Here is a 26,538-nt window from a genome sequence, read left to right as displayed (position 1 = left end):
AAGAAGAGGTGTGGGGGTTCAAAGAACGCATAAGCTTTACCTAAGGTAACTCTGATAAGACCTTCTCAATGTGAGCATAGTATATTCTTTTCCATTAACCCATAAAAACCCTTCTTTCCTGGGGCACCCAGGTGGTTCAGTCGGTTAAGCATCTGACTTTGGCTCAGGTCATGATCTCACGGTTTGTGAGTTCGAGCCCCCCCATTGGGCTCTGTGCTGACAGCTCGGAGCCTGCTTTGGATTCTGTGTCTCTCTCTCTCTCTCTCTCTCTCTCTCTCTCTCTCTCTCTCTCTCTCTGCTCCTCTCCCACTCAGGCTCTCTCTCTCTCTCAGAAATAAATGTAAAAAAAAAAAAAAATTTTTTTTAAACCCTCCTTTCCTTCCACAACACAGAGGAGAAGGTGTGGGCAAGGAAAGCAAACGATGTGAAAGGAAATTAAAGATGGAGTCTGTAAGACTCAAAAGAGGGAGGAAAACTGTTAATACTTCCTTTTATTATATATGCCTGGCTATTAAGTTAAGAACGTCATGTAAAAAAATCACTCAGTCATTTTCAGTATGGTACTTTGGAAAAAGAACATTGGAATGCAACTCAGATTCATATTCCAGTACTGTGCTGCCACTTACTAGTCTATGTGAATTTGGTTGAGTTAGCTTAATTTACATTTAATAGATATATTGAATCATTTCTCTAAAACACTAATTTTCTAAGACTTAGTATTATTTCTCCATGCCATTTTAACAGACTTTAAATGGGGCACCTGGGTGGCTCAGTCGGTTAAGCGTCTCTTGATTTTGGCTCAGGTCATGATCTCACGGTGGGATCAAGCCCCACTGTGGGCTCCATGCTAACAGCACGGAGTCTGCTTGAGATTCTCTCTCTCCCCCTCTCTCTCTGTGCCTCCCCTACTCATGCTCAATAAATAAATAAATAAACAAACAAATAAATAAATGTACTCTTTCAAAAAAATAATGAAGATTTTAAAATAACATACTGGTTGCTATGAGGGAAATCTAGAAGATGTTTCATATTAACAAAAGAATGGTTCAAAGTCTCAGCTGGAGTAATTCTTAAATCTGCATCAATTAGCAACATTTTCTTCAACAGACTAACAAATTCTCTTCTATCAGCTTTCTCAGCCAAAAGATCACTTCCTTCCAAATCCATCACTGTGTTCACCTACAATATCAAAATTTCAAGTCATCAAATACAAATAAGCCATAAAAGGTAATAGATGTTAAAGTTTCAGTTTTAAAAAAACACAACACAGGAAGGAACAGAGAACTACAACTGTTTTGAAACAAGAACAAATAATTGAGTTTCATAAATTCAGAAAATGTTTCAAAGTACCAAATAGTATTCAAAGTAAAAAAAAAAAAATTAATGAATATTTTAACAAATATCCATTTCTAACAAATGCAAAGAAAAGAAATTTGTAGAGCTAGGATTTCCCCTTTTGAAGAAAATACTTTCTACTAAAGAACAGGATGGAATTAATAATATTTGATAAAGACAAATGCAGTTTAGTTCCTAAAGGGCTGAAACCTTAGAATCAGTTTTGTTTGAAAAGCTTAAAACCAACAGCACTCCATAGTCATTTAGGAGATGATGAACATGTGGTATCCTTGGCATTCAGGTCTATCATCGTAAGCACAGAAGACTAACAAACATGACTGTGGTACTCACATGCACTATATCATCCAGACTGTTGAATATGTACTTTCTGGCTTCTTTAGACTTCATTCCTGTCTCTGCCTCATGCTCTTCTAGTGTCTTATTGGATATATCAAAGAGGGGAAATAATATATTATTATCCACCATTTGGAAATTCTTTATTTCTTTAGTTCTGGCACATTTAGTCTAAAACACTGAATATTCTAAGGCAAGGAATTTTAAAAGAGTAATTATCAAAAATGTGCTTTTTAAAAGTACCAAAAGAAAAATGAGAAGAGCTTGGTTCAGTTAAAAAAATATATATACATATGAAAAAGTAACTGGTTATAAAGTTAATCACTGGGGATTTACTACGCCCCCCAAAAGCCTAAGAATAAATTAGGTACTTGGGTTATGGAGTAAATGTTGAAATTCAGTCCCTGTCCTATAAAGCTTAATAATGGGAAACTGAGTAGAGAAGATGAAACACACAACACAAAAGTAATTACATACACAAAATTTAAAAAACCATTTAAGATGAGTTAATAATTATGTTGTCAGGTTAGAGAATGAGCTAAGTTACTCAGGGAGGGCTTTTTCCCCCCCCATTAAAAAGGGAGAGGGTCAAAAATGAAAATTCAGAAGGAGGCAGAAATGCAGTAAAATAAAAATAGGCATGGAGGGTATTATCTACATGAAGCACCTTAGAAAAATTTTTTTCCAAATTTTTTCTTTTTTAATGAATTACCTTTAATCTCCAACCAGAATGAGAAATATCTGTTTCTCTGCAAAAAAATCTTGTGGATTTTGTGCCCACATTTAACAGCTGTTCTCCTGGTAAACCTTGAGTCTGAGAAATATATCGAATCTGAAAAATAATATACAAAACAGAAGAGTTTATTCTTTCATGTAATAGATATTAATTGAACATGTATTCTGTATCAGACACTAAACTAGATGTTAGGTCAAGAATTCAATGATGTAGTCTATGCCCTCAAGAAATGCAGTCTAGTGGGGAGCATACAAGTAAACAATTATAATACAGAGTTGTAAGTACCATAGTAAATACATGCTTATGGAAAGACAGAGAAGGGACACCTAAAATAACCGAAGTCACATAAAGTTCCAAAAGAGGTGATGCTCAAGTTGAGTCTTAAAGGACAAGTAAGAGTTCTTTAGGAAACCTTATTATGATTTATGCTAAGGGTATAATATGAATAAATACGGACAATCAGGAGTAAATACCACATACTCAGATACTGAAGTGCAGAGATTCACTAAGTAGAAAATGACAAGGGGTGAAAGTGAACTAGCAGGCTGAGGGCTTTACCAGTAGGGTAGAAGTTTTATCTGTCCTCTTTCCCTCTATAAGCCCCAAGTGCCCACAATTTTATCTCTAAATCTGTATCTAAATATTTATCTCTAGCTCTGGAGCTGTAGATCCAACTCCTTATGGAAACTCTCCATCTGGTTGGACTTTAAGCACCTCAAAATGAACATATCCTCAACTCATTTTCCTGTTAATCCTCGTGTATTTCCCAGCAACACCAAACACCCAAATCAGAAATCTGAAATTTATACCAGACACATACCTCTCCATCATCACGGTCCCACATAACTGTCCCTTCTCTCCATCTCCATTTCAAGTCTTCTTCAATTCTGAGTTACACAATTTCACAAGCCTCCTAAGTAGTTTATCTGCCTCCCTAATGATGCCATCCATTCACCCCCAATTCAATATTCACACTGCTAACAGCCATTTTTGGTAAAACACAAATCTGACTGTTACCCTCTTGTATAAAATTACTTTACTGCCTACAGGATCAATTCCAAACCTCCAATCATAGCATTCAGGCTTTGAGCTTTATCTCTTCCCTGCTCTTTACATGGTCCTTTAAAGCAGCAGCCCATCTAGCACCACACTAAATTTTGCATGGGCTGTTTCTCCTTCCTAAACTGCTAACTCCTACTTAACAATGTCCCTGTGCCCCTCCCCACCCAACTTCACCAAGTCCCACAACAACAAACTTTAGTACCGTTCCTTCTTCAAGACCCAGTTCAAGAACTTCTCCTCTATACAGCTTTACCTAACCTCAAAGATAATTCCTTTCCTCTGTGTTCCCATCAACCTAAACAGAACCATTTTAATACATTTATAATACTGTATATTTTTTTACACGTCTGTTTTCCCTATTAGACTGTCAAGTCTCTAGACAACAGAGATAGTTATCCATATTTGTATCCTCAATTTTACCTGAAATGACAACTAAAATATCCACCTTACAAATCCGTTTCATTTCATTTAAAGTGTGGTGCCTTCTCTCACCTCACATCCCCCGAGTGGCTGAGTTCCTTGTTTTATGAAAACCGAAAGTGAAAAGTACTAAGGGTCCAGTACCTAGATGTTACATCAGAGTCTTTCAGATGGTGGGAAAGGTGTTCCACAATTCAACAAACATACACAGAGCATTTACTATGTGTCAAATGCTAAAGATATGCAGATGAGTAAAACATGGTGCCAACCTTCAAAAGCATATAGTTCAGTAAAATAGATAAATGTTTAAGCAGGTAATCTGCAATTAAGCTAGGAAGTGCCATTATGAAGAAGAAAATAAAGTGTTAAAAGAACACAGAATAAGGCAATTGAAATGGCACTGAAAAAAAAAATGGCAAGCGATCTTGTGAGTTTATTTTTGGTCATAATGCCTGCTCTGTCTTCTGGGGGGAGAAAAAAAACCCTGTTCCATCTATAACTCCCAATACATGAAAAGACTCAGCCTTTGCCTCCTCTGTTCCCAGTGAATGAAGGGTGAAAACCTGACTCAGAAGTGATTCATTCATAAATTCATGTTGTGAACTCAACTAGAAATAAGCTAATAAGCAAATTAGACTTACAATGTCAGGAATGTGAACTAAGAAATGTCAATCACTGTTGAGGAATGAGCTGAATGCACCTGGAGTCTAATGGCCATGTTAACATAACCAAAGTTAACTGTAAGCAGAAACTCAGAGTAGCAAATTAAAATCAGAATCGATAAAAATACTTAAAGAGCATCTAATTCACACTTATCCAGCCCCAGAGCGAAGTTCTACTGAAGCCTATTAATTCCATTAAATGTCTCTTTGAATCCAAAAGCACCTTCAACTCTAGACTTCACAAAGTCCAGTCATATTATAGCTCCATTCTTGGATTTTTGTGATAGTCTACACATAAAGAGCCAGCTACTTGAGAAGGTCTCTATGCAACCCAAATAGCCGGATAAAATAGAATTCTTCAAAGATTCCTACTGCCCCTAAACACTCAGGAGTTGAAATAGAGAACTTCATTTTTCTTACACAGGATATGACTTGAAATTACCAAGTAAGATAATTCGAATATAAATTCAGACTTTTAGCTGTTCTGGATGAGATTCTATCTAAACTCCAACAAACATTTTGCAAGAACAATCAACATTTACCAAGTTAATACTGTCTAGCCATCCATAAAATTTATTTAATTCCTTGGAATGTTTTTGATATTTTCCTCGTAAATATAGGTTAAAACCAATACACAGAACAGTAATAAGACAGTATACTGTCGTATTATAATTAAGACAGGAAGGGATTCAAGCACTAATTCACAGGACAGCCTTCTCTAAACACATACACCAAAACGCTGGTGTACAAATGGGAATGAAATGCAGAGATGAGAAAATATGACGTGAGGAATTCTCGACATGGTCAATGCCTAGCTGTAGAGTCCAAAATTCAAAGAGGAAATTGCCTTGGAAAAGCTTTAAGAAATAGATGATAAAGATGATTAAAGAGCTAGAACACAAACCCCATAATGCAGAATTAAAATAATCTATGAATTTTTTCCTGGTGACCCAAATGTGGCTTTTAAGTATATAATAATTATAGGTCTACTGTTAATTCTTTTTCACTTCCTTTGGGAAAAAAACAAAACTGTTATTGCATTAGAAGATTAAATAAAGGTTAGACATTAAGACAAGACCTAAGAGATAAGTTACATTTCATAGAAAGTCTTTATTTTTGTAAATGTTCCATGTGTACTTGAAAAGTATGTATTCTACAATTTGTGTGTAGTTTTGGATGTAGTACTACATGCCTGTGTCATTAAATCAACTTATTCATGGGCTCAAATCCTCTGTATACTATTTTTTTTCTACTTTTGCTCTACCAGTTACTAAAAGAAATGTGCTAAAAATTTCTAATTATGACTGTGGGTTTATCTATTTTCTTTTTTGGTTCTGTCAATTTTAGATTAAAGTTATTACTAGATGTATAAAATATAGAACTGCTCTATGTTCGTGCTGAATTGAATTTTCCAAATTCATTGGCTAATATCCCTTCTTTATAAGTAATACTGATAGATCTGTAATAGAAGAACACTTCTGGTATTAAAAGCAATGCTATTAATAAAAGCAAACACTAAAAAGAGTATCTTGTACTCTCATACATTCTGAGAGATAAACATTTATACAAAATGTCGTCGTAGAACAAAATGATAAACTAAGCTCCTGGCTCCATCACTAAAACTCAGTCTGGAGACAGAATGCCAGTGGAAGTTGATGAATTTGAGAACTAACATAAAGACCATGAAAATCCTCTTTAAGTGACAGCAGAGAGACAGTTGGGAAGGTGAAAGTGGACGTCTGGAAGTGGAAAGTCTGGAAGAGGGCTGGTGCCAGGGATTGAGCACAGACTGGTGCAGGGTTTGGTTGGGTTCTTTTAACTCTCTCCCCTACTGTAATGATACTTATGGAAAGTATCATTATCCACAAGGTAGTATAGACGTGGTCCACTGCTAACAGGAAAGATTCTGGATTCTGATTGCCTGTGTTGGATTCTTGGGCAAGTTATTTAACTTCCCCACACCTTGGTTTCTTCATCTGTAAAACAGAGGCAATAGTAGAATGTACCTCACAGGGTTATTGTGAGCATTAAGTGAGTTAATGAAAGTTTAAGAACAGTTTCTGGCATATAAAAGAGCTCAGTAAGTATTAATTAGTAATATTACTATTACCCACTGCACTGCCACTGTAGGCAAAAAAATGAGTTAAAAAATAAAATAACAGTAACACCCCAATTATGTGCCCAAGTACATGAGGGCAGCAGATGACTGGAACAAGGAACAGGTAACGGACAAAGGCATACCCTACTGATGGCCTCTTCACATCCTAATTGATGATCTTAATCTAGGAAGCTGGGGAAAATCTATGAAATCAAACCGCATTAATAAGTAGACTAAAGTAAAATACAACCCCTAGAAATACTTAGGTGAACATTTTAATAGATGCATAAAAGCATTTGAGGGGCACCTGGGTGGCTCAGTCAGTTGAGCGTCCAAATCTGAATTTCGGATCAAGTCATGATCCCAGGGTCATGGGATTAAGCCCCATGTCGGGCTCCATGCTGAGCGCTGAGCTTGCTTAAGATTCTCTTTCTCCTTCTGCCCCTGTCCCCCGCTTGCACTCTGAATGAATGAGTAAAAATAGCATAGCATAGCATAGCATAGCATAGCATAGCATAGCATAGCATAGCATAGCACAGCACAGAATAGAATAGGCATTGAAAGTCCAAACCAATTTAGGATAAAAGAAAAAACTTAGAAAATTGGGAACAGAGGGAGCTCTATTTGATATCTGACCTTTATCAAAACCTATACAGCATACATCATATTTGGAAATATGTGTAAAGTCTAAGACTGAAACCAAACAAGAATGCTCACATCATCAATCCTATTCCCTTGCGTTATTGGAAAATAACCTGCGTTATTGGAAAAGTTATTGGAAAATAACTTTTAAAACATCAAATTGATAATATGTAACTACTGATGCTATATGCTAATTATTTTTTAAATTATTATACCCTTTTGGAATTAAAGTAATATACATCCTGAAAGTACTGCTAATCTGAATCAGATTAACACCTGTTCTCTGTTTTAAAAGATATCTATTATGAAATTTAGAAAAACTGAGGTTTGATCAAGGCTTTGTCTTAAAGTACCACTGTGGCTTTTAACAAGTCATTTCATTTTGCTGGACCTCAATTATCCTCTTTAAAAAACAGGAAAGTGGGGCGCCTGGGTGGCTCAGTTGGTTAAGCGTCCGACTTCAGCTCAGATCACGATCTCACGGTCCGTGAGTTCGAGCCCCGCGTCGGGCTCTGGGCTGATGATGGCCCAGAGCCTGGAGCCTGCTTCCGATTCTGTGTCTCCCTCTCTCTCTGACCCTCCCCTGTTCATGCTCTGCCTCTGTCTCAAAAATAAAAATAAAAAAAACGTTAAAAAATAAAAAATAAAAAAAATAAAAATAAAAAACAGGAAAGAGTATAACTAGAAAATCTGTAGGGTCCTTCTCAGTACTAACAACAGGTGTCCAAGACTAGAACTGTAAAAATCCCAATCCAAAGTACAGCAGCAAATCTATCTGAAGTTGCCACAAGATGGTGTTCTGCTCCATAATACCATACATGTCATAACCTGTAACCCACAAAACCAGAAGTATACTTCTAGCATGTGACTGGTACCCTTGGTCCTTCAACAGCTAAGAGATTATTGGATTCTGCAACTAGATCACCAACTCGTTCAAAACTAGCCACAGTCTAGCTATCTGCATCAAAATTAGTGGCTGGGTAAAAAGCTGAAGGAAGCCAAGATGTATGTATGGAAAAGGTTACAGAAACTACCTTCTAAGAGGAATGCTGAACACAGAGGGAGAAAAGCAGAGAATATAGGAAGCCCAGCCTAAAAGAGGAGACTTATGGGTAGAAAGTCTATGGAAGAAGAGATTAAAGTTAATGATAACATCTGATCTCATAATTACTATTAAATGACTTGTAGAATCACTTCAGCAACACTGAAGTCACCAAATTCACAACCTCTCAGACCCTTTTTGATATAGAAAGCTAAGCCCTGAAAGTCAGAAATAAGGCACATTTCATTGTTACAATTAGATTATGTGTGCATTGAAATGTTCTATTTTTTCATTAAAAGTTAAACACTACATTGTTTAAATAAAAATTATATTTATCCACTACAAACCAATTGAAGACAAAACTGATATAATCACTTTGTTAGTTTTGACTAATGTTTTCCACTAAAATATGATTTGAGTATATATATCTATCTAGCAAGGGAGATGCTATGAAACTTTTTCAAAAAATACTGATTAAGATTATAATTACTCCAAAAATAACCTTGGTATTAAAAACAAAAACAAAAAAATAAAACAGCAAATAATATGATCTAATAGCTTAGAGAGGCTAATGAACATAACTGAAACTATCATGAAAAGTGTTTCATGAAATAATTTGCTGGATTCTACTGAGAATCATTTATTTATTTATTTTTAATTTATTTTTTAATGTTTATTATTTGAGAAAGAGACAGAGAGCAAGCAGGGGAGGGGCAGAAAGACAGGGAGACACAGAATCAGAAGCAGGCTCCAGGCTCTGAGCTGCCAGCACAGAGCCTGATGGAGAATCATTTAAATAATGTTAAACAGATTTTCAGCACCGTTCAAAAACAACTTAAAATACTAAAGAGGGTTCAAGTGACTGAAGTACTTAAGTCCAATAATGGTTGTTGATTTAAGACCAATAGTTATGAGGCCTTTTATTCCTTGGAAGTGGCTGACATTTCATCCACCATCAAAGTTGTCACCCAAGCATAGCTCTATTATTTAAATGGATACAGTCCAGCCCTTAATAGGTCTGTAGCATAAAAATGATACAAAAAATTCTCCCCAGTATTTTTTGCAGAACTGTTTTGGGACCTGTGGATTGTAACTTTGTTTATGAAAGCTTACTTCAATTGTTATAAAAGTTTTTAAACAACCAAATACAGCTTTGAGATCTTGAATTTAAATTCCCTAAGGTCTCAGATTTTGTTATTTTATTTTAAAAAGATTTTGACAGGTATTATATACTTGGGAAATGCATTCATATAAGTCTACTATTTTTCTTTACATTCTATAATTCTACCTCGATGATCATGAAGTTTTGTTACCTGATCATACTCCAAGGCTCCTGGGTAGAGTGGCCATCCAAGGAATAATTCTGCAATCACGCATCCCAATGACCACATGTCTATGGCTTCACAAAATGGCAACCCCAATATAATCTCTGGAGCTCTGAAATCGAAAGAAAAAAAAAGTGATTTCCCTCTAAAATTATCTTAATTCATCTGACATTCTAAGAAAAGTTAATAAATGACAGAGAAGTCACCTTCTATTTATAGTAACTTCACTTTTCAGAACTCTTTGAAGCCTAGCCATTAAGCTTAAAAGGGTACAATGAATACAACCATTGCTAGGATAAAAATCTCTATACTTAATCTCATAGAGAATTTTATTAACATATTAAAAAGGGGAAAAAAGCACAGATCTTGACTTTGCAACTGTAACAAATTAGAAATAATACACTAGAAAGAGAACTGGAAAATTATGAAATACATACACTGTGACATCAACAGAATTGAAAACCAGACACTGAAAGATAAGAGCAAAACAAAACAACCCCAAAGGCTAAAAGTGGATCTAGTCCTAGATATTACTTCAGAACACAATAATAAATATTCACAAAACCAGGACCATTAGTCATCCAAATGGGACAAGACCAAGTACAATTTTAAGAGGCAGAAAATAAAGGACATCGAAACAGGTAGAAAGTATTTTATCAGTTGACAAGCTCTGATAACTTGGAAAATGTATTCCATGAAAAATATCATGCCCAGATAAATATGTGCTACTTCACATGCCCTGCCATGATAAAATTAACATTCTGAGAGGCTTCACATACAGCTATGTAATTCCCAAGTAAGCCATACAATCATGGTTACCCTGAACAGTCTCAAACTTACAGAGAAGTTATAAGAACAATGCAATGAGTGGGTTTTTTTCCTGAACCACTTGAGAGTAATTTGCTAAATAACTCTATACTTTGTATTTCCTACAAACAAGGATATTCTCCCAGATAACCACAATACAATCATCAAAATCAGGAAATGCACACTAGTACATCTCTACTATCTAAGCCCCATACCCCAAGTTTGGTCAATTATACTAATAATGAATGTCCTTTATGGCAAAAAGGATCCAATTCCGAACCATGCACTGCATTTAGTTGTAGTATCTCTTTTTTAGAATAATTTGGGTCTTTCCTTCATTTGTATGACCTTGGCATAAGATATTACAGGTCAGTTATTTGTAGAATGTCTCTCAGTGCAGGTTTGCCTGGTGTTTCCTCAAAATTAGATCCAGGTTATACATCTTTGGGAAGAGTATTAGAGAAGTGATGTTTTTTTCTCATTATGTACCATCAGGTGACATACAATTTTGATTTGTTCTAGTACTAATAATGTTCACTTTGTTCCTCCTTTTCCCTTTGTAATTAAATATTTTGCAGGATTTCAGTTTGCAACTGTATATATAATCCTTTTCTTATCAAATTTTCAATTTACTCATTTATTTGCCTATGTGAGCCTAAATTAATGGAATCCTATTTTATCCAGTGCGTTATAATCCATTACTGTAGTTATCTATTTTGATACTCTAAATTTCCCAGACTTAACCAGTCAGAACTCTGTCAATGAGCTATGGGTCCTCATTAGTGCCAGGATGGCACTGTTCCCAGGTCCTCTCAGTATACATATTATATACAGTTAGACAAGATAAGTTAGACAAAATATACAGTTAAGCAAAATAAGGCTTCTGCTAATTTCTTTAACTGATACTGCTGTCATTATCTCCTAAGCCAGTGGTTCTCCATCTTGGCTGTACATTATAATCTTAGTCCTGGCCACACTCCATACCAATTAAATCAGAAACTTGAGGAGGGGAGGGGTGGGGAGTGGGAGAGACTTAGGAATCAGTATTTTTTTAAAGCTCCCAGGTGATTCCAATACATGGCCAAAGTTGAGAACCAAAGCCCCAGGCTCAAGTAGTTAGACCAATGGGAAGACCGTTCTATCTTCTCCCTACAGCTCTTCTGATCACAGTAAGTTCTAGGCATAAGCAAGCTGTTTTCTCCATTGATTTAGAATCTGTCCAGTGACTCTTCTGCTCCTGGACATCTCTGCTGTAATTAATACTTAAGGTTCAACAGACTCTTAATCCACAAGCATTTATTAAAAACCACGCCATAAAAGATCTTTAGAACATAGTTATAAAATACTTTCATTCTTTTGACAAAATGCTTAGTCAGTCAGGGTTTGTGTAGATGCATACATGTGAATTATATTCAGATATAACCAAATGCTAAATTGTGTAGAACGAGGGGAAAAAACAAGTTACACTAAGTTATCAATCTTACATATTCACAATATTGTACAAAAGACAGAGAAGATCTTACCCTTTTTTTGTTCATTATGATGTATACAGAACCTAGCAGAGAATATGCACTCAGTAAACATTCCTCAAATAAGTCATTCCTATAAAGGTTGGGTCACACACAAAAAAAGGATCAGACTGAAATGAGTTTGAACTGACCTTGAGGAATAGAAGCCTAGGCAAAAAGAAAGAGAAATGGCCACAAGAGTTAATAAAGAGTAGGGACGCCTGGGGAGCTCAGTCGGTTAAGCATCCACTTCGGCTAGGCCATGATCTCACAGTTCGTGGGTTCGAGCCCTGCTTCAGGCTCTGTGCGGACAGCTCAGAGCCTGGAGCCTGCTTTGGATTCTGCGTTTCCCTCCCTCTCTGCCCCTCCCCCGCTCATGCTCGGTCAGTCTCTCTCTCTCTCTCTGTCAAAAATAAATAAACATTAAAAAAAATTTTTTAAGGAGTTTTATGATTATTTTGAAATATTTACTATGAAAACGTAATGGGATTTGAAATTGGCTACTGGAAACTCCAACATCACATTTGGCAATGAAAGAAAAGTTAACAGAATGATAGTGCCTTGGATATACAACTTAAAGAGACTGAAATTATTTGATACCCGGTTAACAATGAGAAAGCAGTTTCTGTCAATCAAAGAGCAATGAATTCCTTCTGCTGTTTGCTACCACTTAACAAATGAGCCAAATTTGTAATTGATGGTGACAAGAATGTGGAGCTATCTTTTCAAACTCTTGACCAGGAACTGCATAAAGCCACTTTAAGAATAAAACTTGAGATACAAAAGTTACACTCATAGAAGCAAACTTAAATTTCTCATTTTAAAATAAGAAAGAGAGGTGCATGGGTGGCTCAATAGGTTGAGCCCCTGACTCTTGGTTTCGGCTCAGGTCGTAATCCCAGGGTCGTGGGATAGAGCCCCCATGCTGGGCTCTATGTTGACCACGGAGTCTGCTTGGGATTTTCTCTCTCTCTCTCTCTCTCTCTCTCTCTCTCTCTCTCTCTCTCTCTCTCTCTCTCTCTCTCTCTCCCCCCCCCCCTTCTCCCTCTCCCTCTCTAAAGAATAAAAATAAAAAATTAGAAAGAATTTTAACTGCAAGTTTTACACAAATTGTGTATTTGCGGTCTTCTGAAAGCAGGTTAGATGTACAAGAAATTTCTTGGGGGGAAGGCAGGGAGAGGAGGCAGGAGTAGGAGAAGACAGCCCTCAGACCTTGAGCAGTTCTGACACCTGTGAAAGGAGAGAGGCAAAGGGACAGTCGGACAGAGAGAACCCACCACTGCAGTGCTATTAAGAGAAAGTCTTGGCTGGGCCGATGCAGAGTCTCTAAGCAAAAAATTACCTGTGAGAAGAGCTCCCCACCAAGCAAGCATAGTCCAACTCTAATGCCCCTACTATGTTTGGTCCCTGGCTAGTAGGAACAACCCAGATGCAAACCTGAAGTGCAACAGCTGGAGACTCTCAGTCAACTGTGCTCCCCCCTAAGAGGTTCTCTGAAAGCAGAATCTGAGAGACACAATTCCATGGTTGCCACAAGATTCCCCAAAACTTTTGCTATTTTATTTTCAAATACATATATATCATAAAGAAAATGCAACAAATTTCCTCACCAAGTCCCATTCAAATGTGCCCAAATTCTCTCCAGTCTACCCTAGCATGACATAAAATATTACCATTTTCTATGTGGATCAACGTAAAAGGCTGGGAGGCAATACCTTAAAAGCATTTACAATCTAGATGAAACGGCCAGAGATGTCAGAGTTCCACCACTCAGTCTTATAATACATTAAACTTTAAAAAGTAAAATTATGCAGGGTGCCTGGAGGGGGGGAGGGGGAGGGCTCAGTCAATCAGCTCAGGTCATGATCTCTCAGTGAGTTTGAGCCCCGTGTCAGGCTCTGCGCTGACAGCTTGGAGCCTGGTGGAGGAGCCTGCATCAGATTCTGTGTCTCCCTCTTGCTCTGCCCCTCCCCCGCCTCTCAAAAATAAATAAATATATATATATATTTTATTTTTATTATGAATGAAAGAACAATATATCCATCTGTCAGTAATGAATAAAGCTTAGTTTTCTGGTTATTTCTTAACTGGCTCTCAAATCCTTCCTCTGGGCTAACTATACTTTTGTATAAAAATGATCACAACAAGGATTCTAATATGTGGACCAGTCTTAAATTTTCTGTTCCCTTCCTAAAGGAAATTCTCCCACTCCTTTTTTCATCTACCCTAACTCCCTTCTGAGCAGCTATAATCTGGCAGTGCTAAGGATATAACAGGGAATACACATCATTTGTACTTCTGGAGACCAAGCAAAGCACATATTAAACATGTCTAACTGAATGGAAAGTATAACTAAACCTCTTGTCTACCACTCTATAAATAATAACTCACAATTAGAAATGTCGAACCCACAAACTAAAAAATTTAGGTCATATGGTAACAAAGGCAATATATACCTAAAATGCCATGTTTCTTCATTATTATTTTTTTTCTTGTCATGTGTTTTTAATCCAATTTATCAACATTAAGAATAAATTCTTTCGGGGCACCTGGGTGGCTCAGTCCGTTGAGCGTCTGACTTCGGCTCAGGTCATGATCTCGAGGTTCGTGGGTTCAAGCCCCACGTTGGGCTCTGTGCTGCTGGAGCCTGCTTTGGATTCTATGTGTGCCTCTCTCTCTGCCCCTCCCCCACTCATGCTCTGTCTCTCTCACTCGCTTGCTCTCAAAAATAAATAAAAACATTAAAAAAAATTTTTTAAAGAATAAATTTTTTCTACTTTTCTAAAACCTTGAAACACTAATATAAAATATAGGGTAAAGTGGAGAAGCTGAAAACAAAATTTTTAACTATGTAAACTGAACTCTGGGGACTATTGCCAGAGTAGAGGAGAATGTTGGCAGCAGATGCTTCAAATAAGAACACAGTGAAGTCCTGTCATTCAGAAAAGAAGATGACTATTAATGGAACATTTTATTTGCTTTACTTCATCTTTATTTACTTTTGTAAGTTGAAAATTCACTTACTGGCCCAAAAAACCAGCCCTGTTAGGAAAAAGGGTATCTCAGTTCAGGAGCTCAGGATACCCAGCTCAAAGAACAATTACATTCTTGTAACAGAGACAGGTATCTTGGGTCATCACTGCAAACACCACTAAACTATGAACTCACATGATGATTTCATGGCCATCCTGCAAATGTTTATCATATTCCTAACTCACAGAGAGTAAGTTTTCTTTTCTACATATAGAGAATATAATGGTTAGGCAAGTGTAAATATCTAGTCTGCTTCACTTCTCATTAAAATTAATAAATTAGCATAATGCTGATATACTTCAGATTCTGGTGAGTCTAGTGACAGAACCACCCTGTTCTGGTCAAGTCCAGAACACTAATCAAATAATTTCTGAAATGACAAGCTAAGGGCCAGAAGCTTAGTAACATCCCTCAGTGAGATAAGTAACTGAGATAAGTAACTGAGATAAGTAACATCCCTCAGTGAGACTGAAAGGTACAGTCATCCAGGCTCCTCATAATGATACTTCTACACAAGTATTTATCTACATGCTAAAAAGATACTAGAGAAATGCAACACCAACTTGGAAAAGGTAAATAAATGGTAAACTCAGTAAGGATGAAAATACTAAAATGAGAACAGTTTTCCTAAGGTAGAAGATGCAGTAGGCATTTTTTAAGATAACACTTTCATTAAGGTATGGTATGATTCAATGGTTTTTATATATTCACAGAATTGTGTAACCATCACCACAATCAACTTTAGAACATTTTCATCATCCCAAAAAGAAATCGTACATCCATTAGCATTTACTCCCTATTCCTCCCAAACTCCTCCATCCCAAGGCCACCACGAAAGTAAATCTTTCAGTCTCTTTAGATCTGCCTATTCTGGAATCATCTAACATAATCTTTTGTGGCTTCTTTCACTGGCATGTTTTCAAGGTCCTAGCATGTGTCAGTACTTCACTAACTTTTATTGCTGAATAGTATTCCATTGTGTGGATATACCAGACTTACTTATCCACTCATCAAGTGATGGACATTTGAATTTTTTCTACCTTTTTTGGCTAGTATGAAAAATAAGTTAACCAAGAGAGGCCATATATCAGCTCCCAATGCTGCGGAGCAAGAATACTCCAGGGCTGAAGAAGGTCAGAGCATAAAGGCTATGCACCAAAGACAAGTGATGCCTCAGACAGAACTAGCCAGGACAGGAAGAAAATGCCTTTGATGGAATAGAAATCCAAAAGGGAAAAGAGTGTTGAAGGAACTACCAATTTTTCTGTTTTAATTTGATGCAGCAGTCTTTATGATCGAGTTAATCTTGTGCTACCCCTTTGTCAAACCTCTAGGGCACTAAAAGAACCTCTTGCCCATATACTGGCAATCCATTTTAAAAGAATGTGGATCATGGTGCAATTCCCTTCAGTAAGTTTCATAAGAACTTTATGCTATGGTGGTACTAAAAAATTGAGAATCAATGCGCAAAAGCTCTAGAAAGACAAATTTTGGAGTCTAGTAAGGAGCCACTAACTTCAAACAATGAAAACCATCTAAAGAGAGCTGTATTTCAAATGCTCAAGAGTAAGCACTTAGCTCTCCCTCCACTGGCAAGTAATTTACCAGAGCCGTCATATTTTCATTTTTAAAGACGTAGTTCTACGGACCCTACATTCTCTGAAGATTATCTAAAGGACTAATCTTATGCTTTTACCTATAAAAGAATGTGTGTAAAATGTTAAACAGTATATACATTCCCATAATTTATTCATACTCCCACTGTCCAAATTCACACCTCCTCTCTTCTCAAGCCACCACCTCCTCCCCATCCTCATTCCGGACTGTTGTCCTTGCATCCTACTTTACTGAAAAAAAAAAAAAAAAATAGAATTTGAAAGAAAGTTCCACCTTCTCATCATCACATCTACTAGCCCACTTGCATCTGTCAGTGCTTCTATCTAAGGCATCCAGGCTCACTTACTGAAGCATATCACTCCACCAATTTCTTCACCCATCCCTCTCCTCGTCTCTCTCCCCCCCCCCAAACCATCTTCTTTATACACTCTCCATCAGCCATCACTCCTTTCTTTTTTTCCCCCCTTTTTTTTTTTAAATTTTTTTTTCAATGTTTTTATTTATTTTTGGGACAGAGAGAGACAGAGCATGAACGGGGGAGGGGCAGAGAGAGAGGGAGACACAGAATCGGAAACAGGCTCCAGGCTCCGAGCCATCAGCCCAGAGCCTGACGCGGGGCTCGAACTCACGGACCGCGAGATCGTGACCTGGCTGAAGTCGGACGCTTAACCGACTGCGCCACCCAGGCGCCCCTCTTTTTTTCCCCTTTATATAAGTCCTTTTTAAAAGCGCTATTGAGAAAAGCTGCCTCCAATTCTGCCCCCGTATTGAACTTACTCTCATCAGGCTTTCATTTCCCCACCATTCCACCAAAATAGCTCTCTTGTCAAGGTCACTATCAGCCACTGCACTGCCATATCCTTGACTTACTGGACTTGATGATTATATTATGCTCTCCTGCTTTAAACACTGTCTGCGTTTGGTCTTCTAGAACACCACTCTTTGTTCTCCCCCTTATCTCACTAGCATTCCCTTCTCAGATTCCTTTCTGGTTCCATCTCATGTCCACAAGCTTTAAATTCTGGAGTATCGAAGGCTCAGTCCTTGGATGTCCAACTTCTCTATCAACATTCACTCCCCTTAAGTGATCTCATCCAATCACAGAGTTTTAAACACCACCTCTATTCTTAACACTCTCAAATGTCTCTCTCCAACCCAGACCTCTCTCTTTACCTCCAGACCTATGTATCCAACTGTCCACTCAACATCTCTTCTTGAGTATCTATTAGAGATCTCAAACTAAACACATTCAAAAAGAACTCCCAAGTTCCCCCAAACCTCTCCTTCCCCAACCTTCTCCATCTCAGGAAATGACAACGCTATCCTAGTTTCTCAGATTCATAATCTGGGAGAATCAAATTTGACCCTTCTCCTTCTCTCACTTTCCACATCTATCATCAGACCCCATTGACTCCAACTTCAAAAAAGATCCAGAATTTGACCATTTTTCTCCACCTTTACTACCATCACCCTAATCCAAGCCACCATCATCTCTCATCTGGATTACTGCAAAAGCTTCCTAACTGTTCTTCTTGCTTCTGCCCCTGTCCTCTACCACCTATTCTCAAGTTAGCAGCTCCATTTAAAACACAAGTCAGACCACACCATTCTTCTCTTCAAAACCCCCAACAGCTTCCCATCTCAGAGTAAAGTCAATCCCTTACAATGGCCTACAAGGCCACACATGATTCAGCCCTTAACTATATCTAATATTTCCCATCACTATACCACTTACTTGCTCTGATCCACCCACCCTGGCCTCCTTACTGTTTCTAATCAGAGTTCCTGTTTCAAAATCTGTTCCAGACAGAGGGAATAGCAGGACATAATCTCTTTACCCTTACTTTGTGTTTCTGCTCAAATATCACTTATTAGAAAGCCCCTCCCTGACCACTTTAAATATAGAAGGGTAAGCCCCTGCCAACACATAAACTTACCTTTCCTCCTTTATCCTGCTTTATAGTTCTCTATAGCACTTCCAACCAACTAAATATGTTTATTACCTATTTTTCCCTCCCCCACTAGTATATAAGTTCCATGAGGACAGGAAAAAACATTTTTTTCTTTTAAAGTAATCCCTATACCCAACATGGGGCCCAAACTCACGACCCTGAGATCAAGAGTCACATCCCCTACCATCTCTCAGCTAGGCAAGTGTCCCAAGGGCAGGAACTTTAATTCTCTCAATGCTATATTCCCAGCAGTGAGAAAACTGTGTGGCACATAGTAGGTACTCAGTCATCATTTGATCATGAACTGATCTATCAAAGGGAGCTCTATAAGCATACATTCACTAAATCGAAAATGCTAAGAATATTTCTGTTAAATCAAATACTTAAGCCAAACGGGTAACAACCAAGAGACTTTTACATGCCAGCCACTTTGCATTTGGGAAAGCTAAATGTTTTGACTATATAAAAAACAAAAACAACAACTAGAACAAAATACCATTTACTGAGCTTTAACAATGGGTCAAGCATCATGGAAATAACTTTTAATGCATTACCTCATTTAAAGAAGTGTTCTAAAAAGACAGATTTCTGCACTGTTCTTCTGCTCCAAGATAAAAAATGCTGGTAAACAAAATGTTCCACGTAAAACAGAAGAAGTCCTCAGTTGAGTACAGCCAGCCCACAGAATCATGAGAAATAATATATCATTGTTTTTGAAGCAACTAAGTTCGCAGTTGCTACACAACAACAGATAACTGATACAATACCCCAAGGTACCCAGAAAGTGATGGAACTAAAGATTTCAAATGCCTGATTCAGAAAGACTTTCTCTAAACCATACACAATCTCAAATTATTAAATCTTATGACTGAAAGAAACACAAGAAAGTCAAAAAGAAGACCTGGAAATTAACACCAAGGTAATTTTAGCAATGCAATTAAAATTATGCTCCCGTTTTATTTTCCACAGAATAGAAAAATACTAACTTATCTACGTTCTCTAACAGTTCCATAACATGAGAAAACATCTGTTATGTGCCTTTTCTGATTAACTGGTCCTTAGTTTTCTAGGATAATTTTTTTTATTTTTTTAATCTTTTTTAAGTAAGCTCTATACCCAATGCGGAGTTCAAACTCACAACCCCAAGATTAAGAGTCACATGCTCTACTGGCTGAGTCAGCCGGGCGCCCCTAGGACAATTTTTTTGTTTAATTTTTTTTTTCAATGTTTATTTATTTTTGGGACAGAGAGAGACAGAGCATGAACGGGGGAGGGGCAGAGAGAGAGGGAGACACAGAATCGGAAACAGGCTCCAGGCTCCGAGCCATCAGCCCAGAGCCTGACGCGGGGCTCGAACTCACGGACCGCGAGATCGTGACCTGGCTGAAGTCGGGCGCTTAACCGACTGCGCCACCCAGGCGCCCCGGACAATTTTTTTTTTTAAGTTTATTTGAGAGAGAGAGGGAGAATGCATGAGCATCAGCGGGGGAAGAGGCAGACAGAGAGGGAGAGAGAGAATCTCAAGCAGGCTCTGCACTGACGGTGGGCCCTGAACCCACAAACCATGAGATCATGACCTGAGCTGAAGTCAGGACGCTTAACCGACTGAGCCATCAGGTGTTCCTAGGATACTTTTTGTTTGTTTTAAAGATTTGCCTGTCATTTTTTAAACCAACTTTTCATTCTGTATAAGTCCTTTAGGAAATACATAATAACAGCAATAACATCAGTTACATAATGGCTTATGAAACAGGCAATGCTCTAAGTGCTTTTTAAGTATTAACCAATTTGATAGCTATGCTAATCCTTTTAATAGGTGAAGAAACAGATACAAGGATAAGTATCTTGCCTACGGGTCACACAGTTAGTACAAGGTACAGCTGGATTGAAAGCCAGGTTTTATGACTTCAAAATCCATACCTTTAACTCTTACATTTTAAAATAAATAATTCCTAGGATTACTGAAACTATCACACTTTTGTCTTACTGGAAGTTCTCCCACTTGGATGCTATACTTATCATTAAAAGTGTTCTTTTCTCTTTAAACATATCATCTTTGATTTTAGGACTAACAAGGAAATGTGAAATATAAATACACTTATGTAAAAGAACTTAGTTGACATTTTACTCCTTTCTCTGATCTTTAAGCATTTACTCATCTTAACCATAAATAACCTTTCACATTAAATACACAGTCATCTGCTAGATACATCTTAGTTAAAATAAGGCTCTTACTTTGGCAGATACCGTGTTCCCAAAGATGACTGTAATATCCTTTTACAGAAACAATTAGGAACTGAGCTCAGCAGTGGATTGGACCATCTATACTCATAAGTACCAATTTAACATCACACACTCAATAAATTCTTACATGTCAAAGCCCTGTACCTAGCAAAAGACAGCAAAGACCTAAAGTGGTTATAAAAGGCAGGCACCAGGAAACGTACATTTGTACAAGGACAGCCAATCTAAGAAAGGATACACACTCAAGTTTTATAGGTAATTAACTCTGCGGAATCAACCTGGCAAGGAGGGGAAAGTATACATTTCCACAATATTTGTTTCTAAAACAAGTATCTAATAAGATACAAAAAAAAATAATGTAAAAAAAAATTGTCAGTCACCTGGACTTTATAGAAATTTCATGTTTTCTTCTAATATTACTACCATCAAATTAGACCACATAATCAGTGTTAGGTGAATTTTGTTTCCTTTGCTATAAGGAATAATCTTCCAGCGAGAGTTTTTGAGGTAAGAATACACTGCCTCTGGAGAGAAAGGACATTGAATGTGCGTCGTAGAGCCTCTCTCACTGCAGGAAGACTGTGAAGGAGACTCTTCTAAGCACAACAGGGAACTAACACTGGAAGACCTCTAACAATCCTTCCAAATCAAAATGCTACTAAAACCTATGAAAATATCAAAGAACATTTCTACAATGGGAACTTTTACAGAAGGATGACTGTTAAAATATACTAGTGAGTTAATTTCCAGTTTGATCACACCCTTGTCAATATTCTACAGTTTGGAGCTTTAAAAAAAAAAAAGTGTACTTATTTTGAGAGAGATAGTGCACATGTGCACATGTATAAGTGAGTGGGGCAAAGACAGAAAGAGGGAAAAAGAGAGAACCCCAAGCAGGCTCCATGCCCTCAGTACAGAGCCTGACACAGGGCTCGATCTCACAACTATGAGATCATGACCTGAGCTGAAATTGAGAGCCAGACGCTTAACCAACTGAGCCACCCAGGCACCCCAGTATGGAGCTTTTTAAAAATAACCAACACAACCTCAACATTCTGAGAAAAGCAAATAAATTTCAAAAGAGACAATCAACCACTTCTAGAAATATTTTTCTAAATTATAAACATTTTTAATATGGTAACAAATGCGTTACCAGAGGCAACAACATCCCTACAAAATACTGGATATTCACATACTGTTTTTATGACTGTAATCGCAGCTATTCAATAACATGTTGAAATGCAATCAAAGTGCACACACTCTTAGAATAGACACTCATTCAAATGCAGCTTAAGTCGCAAGCTAAAAATATCACAATTAAAAATATCCTTATTCCAAGGCCACTTAATCTTTTAAGTATGCAGGACAATGATACAGATCAAAGCACCAAGTACAAAGAACAGCAGTAATGATAAATAATTCCAAAACCTATTAAATGTTAAACCTGTGAGGTAGAAAAATAGGAGTTGGCAAAGATTTGATATTCATCACCAACATGCCAAATGTATGGCTTAGAGCCCAGTGTCCAAAAGGATGGATACATCAATTATTTGAACATCCAGGATCAACAGCTAGTATTTTGTAGAGAGAGGGGTCAGAAACATATCCCATTTATAGACAGCATTACTTCTTTCATGTTTTATCTACCAAGAACAGTTGGAAGATCACCAAGAATTCTCATGACATGAGAGAGAAGACTGAGAAAACTGTTAGTAATACATCAAGAGAGAGAGGCAAATGGGGTGAATTGGTAGGGGAATATGAAAGTATCCATATATAATAAAGGAAAAACATATCTGAGTTGAATGTGTCTGCTTTTTATTTTGTTTGGTCATATACTACTGGATGTTAAAAAAAAATCAATGTAACTAACATATATACAAACTATATTACTAGTATCTTACATTTGCATTGCATTTGTATTTTACAATCTGTTCAAATATTTTATTCTATGAGGTAATAAGATAAATGTTGTTATCCCTATTCTACAGGTGATTAGGAGGAAAGAACAAAACAATCCAGGATTTCCTAAATTTAACTATGAGATATATTTACAATTATAATGCATCATCAGTAGCTGCCAACAGAAGCTCATAATCTATAAATTGCATTTAAACTAAATCAGACAACAAAAAATATTTAATTGCAATAAATGATTCAATTTTATAACTTCATAATAATTACTGAAAATAACAAAAAATGTTTATGAACTCTTAAGAGTCAAATTCTGTGCCAAATGTTTTACACACATTATCTCATTAAATCTTATCAAAATCCTCTGGGGAAGGTACTATATTATCCCATTCTAGACATGAAGAAACTGAAGCACAGAAGCAACTTTTCAAGGTCTCTGTGGATGGCAGAGCTTGTAAACAACCTATGCAGCCTGAGTTGACTGTCCAAGCTCAACACCATGCAGATAAATCATCTTTATGTTATGAACTATTACAAATGCATTATTTAATCATAGGACCATATACCTTTGCATTAATAAGCTAGTAGAAGATTAGGCATTGATTGATCAAGTAATCTTACATAATCTGGTGGCACTCTGGAGTATACCATTTCTTATAGGTCAATGATCTTAACAGGGAAATAGAGTAGTTCCTCCCTTACCCAGGGGGGTTATGTTCTAAGACCCTCAGTGGATGCCTGAAACTACGTACCAAACACACACACACACACACACACACACACACACACACACACACACGCGCGCGCGCGCGCACACACACACGCGCGCACACACACACACACAGTTTTTCCTGTACATACATACCTATGATAAAGGTTAATTTATAAACTGGACACAATAAGAGATTAACAATAATAACAAATAATAAAAGAGGATAATCATAACAATATACTGTAATAAAAACATGTCAGTGTACTCTCTTTCTCTAAATATCTTACGACAGTATACCCACCCTTCTTGTGATGATATGAGATGATAAAATTCCTATGTGATAAGATAAAATGAGGGGAATGAGGCAGCAGGCATTGCGATGTATTGATCCTCTGACAGAAGTCAGGAGAATCATTCCCTTCTGGACCACAGAAACTGTGAAAAGCAAAATCCTGGATAAGGGGTGGACTACTGAATATTACTATTTTCTCATACTTTTTTTCCTTGTATGTTGACATACTGTTAGACCCATAGAAAAGCTGCAAAATAATACAAAGAATTCTTCAACCAGATTCCCCAAATGTTAACATTTTGCCACATTTGTATTATCCTCTTTTATGTACATACACAAATACAATTTTTCTGAATCATCTGAAAGTTGCAGACACTGTAACCCTTTACCCCTAAATACTTGATTTAGTGTGTACTGCATAAAAACAAGGACAATCTCTTACACAGCCAGTGTATTTGTCAAAATCAGAAAATTAATATTAATACAATACTATTACTCAGATTTTGCCAATATTCCCAAGAAATGCCTTCCTTTATATCAAACAAAATTTTTAAAACTAAGTAAACCCCAAACCCATGTCTCTTTAGTTTCATTTATCTGAAATAGCTCCTCAACATCTTTGTGGTTTTCCTGATACTGTCATCTTTGAAGAATACGGACCAGTTATGTTCTAGAATGGACCTCAATTTGTGTTCATTTCATGTTTCCTCACAAGGTTTAGGTTATCTACTTTCAGCAGGAATACCACAGGAGTGATGCTATCTTACACTTAAAAGCATATTTGGGGGGGGGGGGGGAGGGGGGGAGCATATATTAAAAAACATATTACTACCATCAGTTTTTTCAAGGAATATTTATTGATACTTCTCAGATAGATTGTTATGTGCTGGTATAATCAAGTGACTATAAACTTTGGAGTAACAGAAGAGAATTCAAATCCCAGCTCTAGTAGTTACTTACAAAACTCTAGGCCTTAGGCATGTTATAAATGTCATTGCCACCTCAACTCATGCATTTGCAAATGAGGGATACACTTGCCTTTCCAGATTACTGTAACAATAAAATCAAGTACTTGGCACATAATTAATAACCCTTCCCCCAAAAAACATCTGAAGTTGACTGCTTGAGTGATTTTCCCAAGGTCACAGGGTCAATGAATGGTGATGCCAAAACAGAACTTGGGTTTAACCAATAAATCTCATAAGAAATAAAATGTGCCTTCTACAAGCAGTAGTGTTAATATTTATGCATGTGTCTTATCTTCTCTATTAAGAAGAATATAAGGTTCTTAATTATCAGGAGCTGCCTCTCACTGGGTTTGATACTTTATATAGCCCCTGGCAGACAGAGTATTTTATAAACAGAAGTCACTTCTTAAAGATGTATGCAATGAACACAAAATACTCCATTAGACACCATGCCCCCAAATACATGCCATTTTAATATACATTTTAAATTAAATTCTCCGGTATTTGATAACCTACAAAATGTCCAACTACGTTCAGCAACTTCTGTACCTAGAACAACAGAATTTAAGTGAATGTGAAAATATGAAACACCCACATACACATATTTTCCTCCACATACTTTCCTACCAGAACCATATATCCCAACAAATAACCATCCCAAAGAATTGCCAGAACTCAGTAAGAAGCCTTCAAATATACTGAATTATATTCCACCTAATAAAAGAAAATGGAAGGGTACTAATTAGCTGCTATCAGATTAATACCCTCAGCAAGACCAAGTACAAAAACTGGATCAAACACACACACACAACAACTGTGTCAGTGGCTTTTGGGTGACAGTGATATGTCACTTTAGGTTCATCAACTGTAACAAATTTGGGGTGCCGAGGTGGCTCAGTCGGTTAAGCCTCTGACTCCTGATTTCAGCTCAGGTCATGATCTTATGGTTCGTGGGATCAAGCACTGTGGAGGCTGCCTGCTTGGGGATTCTCACTCTTTCTCTCTCTGCCCCTCCCAGCTTGCGCTTGCACATGTGCTCTCTTACTCAATAAATAAACAAACAAACAAACAAACAAACAAACAAACTTTAAAAAGAAATTACAGGGGCGCCTGGGTGGCTCAGTCGGTTGAGCGGCCGACTTCGGCTCAGGTCATAATCTCACGGTCCGTGAGTTCAAGCTCCGTGTCGGGCTCTGTGCTGACAGCTCAGAGCCTGGAGCCTGTTTCGGATTCTGTGTCTCCCTCTCTCTGACCCTCCCCCGTTCATGCTCTGTCTCTCTCTGTCTCAAAAATAAATAAACGTTAAAAAACAAATTTTTTTTTAAAATAAATAAAAAGAAATTACACCAAAATTGTAACAAATGTACTGATGTGGCTGAGGGGGCAGGGGAGTCAGAGTGGGAGAGGTTGTACTAAGGGGTATGGAAACTCTGTATCTTCTGCTCAATTTTGCTGTGAACGTAAAACAGTTCTAAGAAATAAAGTCTACTGTTAAAAAAAAAAATTGTGTGAAGTCATCAGAGAGCAAACAAAACAGCTAGGACTTGAGGGAACAAAAATCCCAGAGCAAAGAGAAACTGATTATTAAAGTTGGCCTTACATTTCCTTAAGGTAGTCACCAACTGACAGTCAAACACAGAGGCTGAACAGAAAAGAGTGGCCTAAATCTGGCCTACAGCTATTCCACTGAGCTGGGAAAACAAAATCTGGAATTCAGAACCAGCCAAGGAAGAGGGGCCACGGTGGATACTCCAGGCTTTTCAAATGAAACCATAAAGGGCTATATCCTAGGAACAAGGACAAACTGAAATAGAC

At 37.3% G+C, this 26,538-nt stretch overlaps 1 protein-coding gene across 11 annotated transcripts in view; it reads right to left on the bottom strand.

Moving 5' to 3' along the window:
* HIPK3 (homeodomain interacting protein kinase 3) overlaps window positions 1–26,538 on the bottom strand; it is a 93,558-nt gene that overhangs the window by 15,269 nt on the left and 51,751 nt on the right. For all 11 annotated transcript variants that reach the window (XM_023239680.2, XM_019812241.3, XM_045039121.1 and 8 more), the window contains 4 exons: window positions 9,665–9,788; window positions 2,402–2,521; window positions 1,687–1,773; window positions 995–1,179 (listed from right to left, as the gene is read on the bottom strand). In XM_023239680.2, coding sequence (XP_023095448.1) covers window positions 995–1,179; window positions 1,687–1,773; window positions 2,402–2,521; window positions 9,665–9,788 — 516 coding nt within the window. The remainder of the gene's footprint in view (window positions 1–994; window positions 1,180–1,686; window positions 1,774–2,401; window positions 2,522–9,664; window positions 9,789–26,538) is intronic.

The sequence above is a fragment of the Felis catus genome, chromosome D1 (assembly GCF_018350175.1).
Source record: "Felis catus isolate Fca126 chromosome D1, F.catus_Fca126_mat1.0, whole genome shotgun sequence".
Taxonomy (NCBI): Eukaryota; Metazoa; Chordata; class Mammalia; order Carnivora; family Felidae; genus Felis; species Felis catus.
The sequence above is the reverse complement of the archived record's forward strand: the minus strand, read 5'-3'. Positions and strand labels throughout refer to the sequence as shown.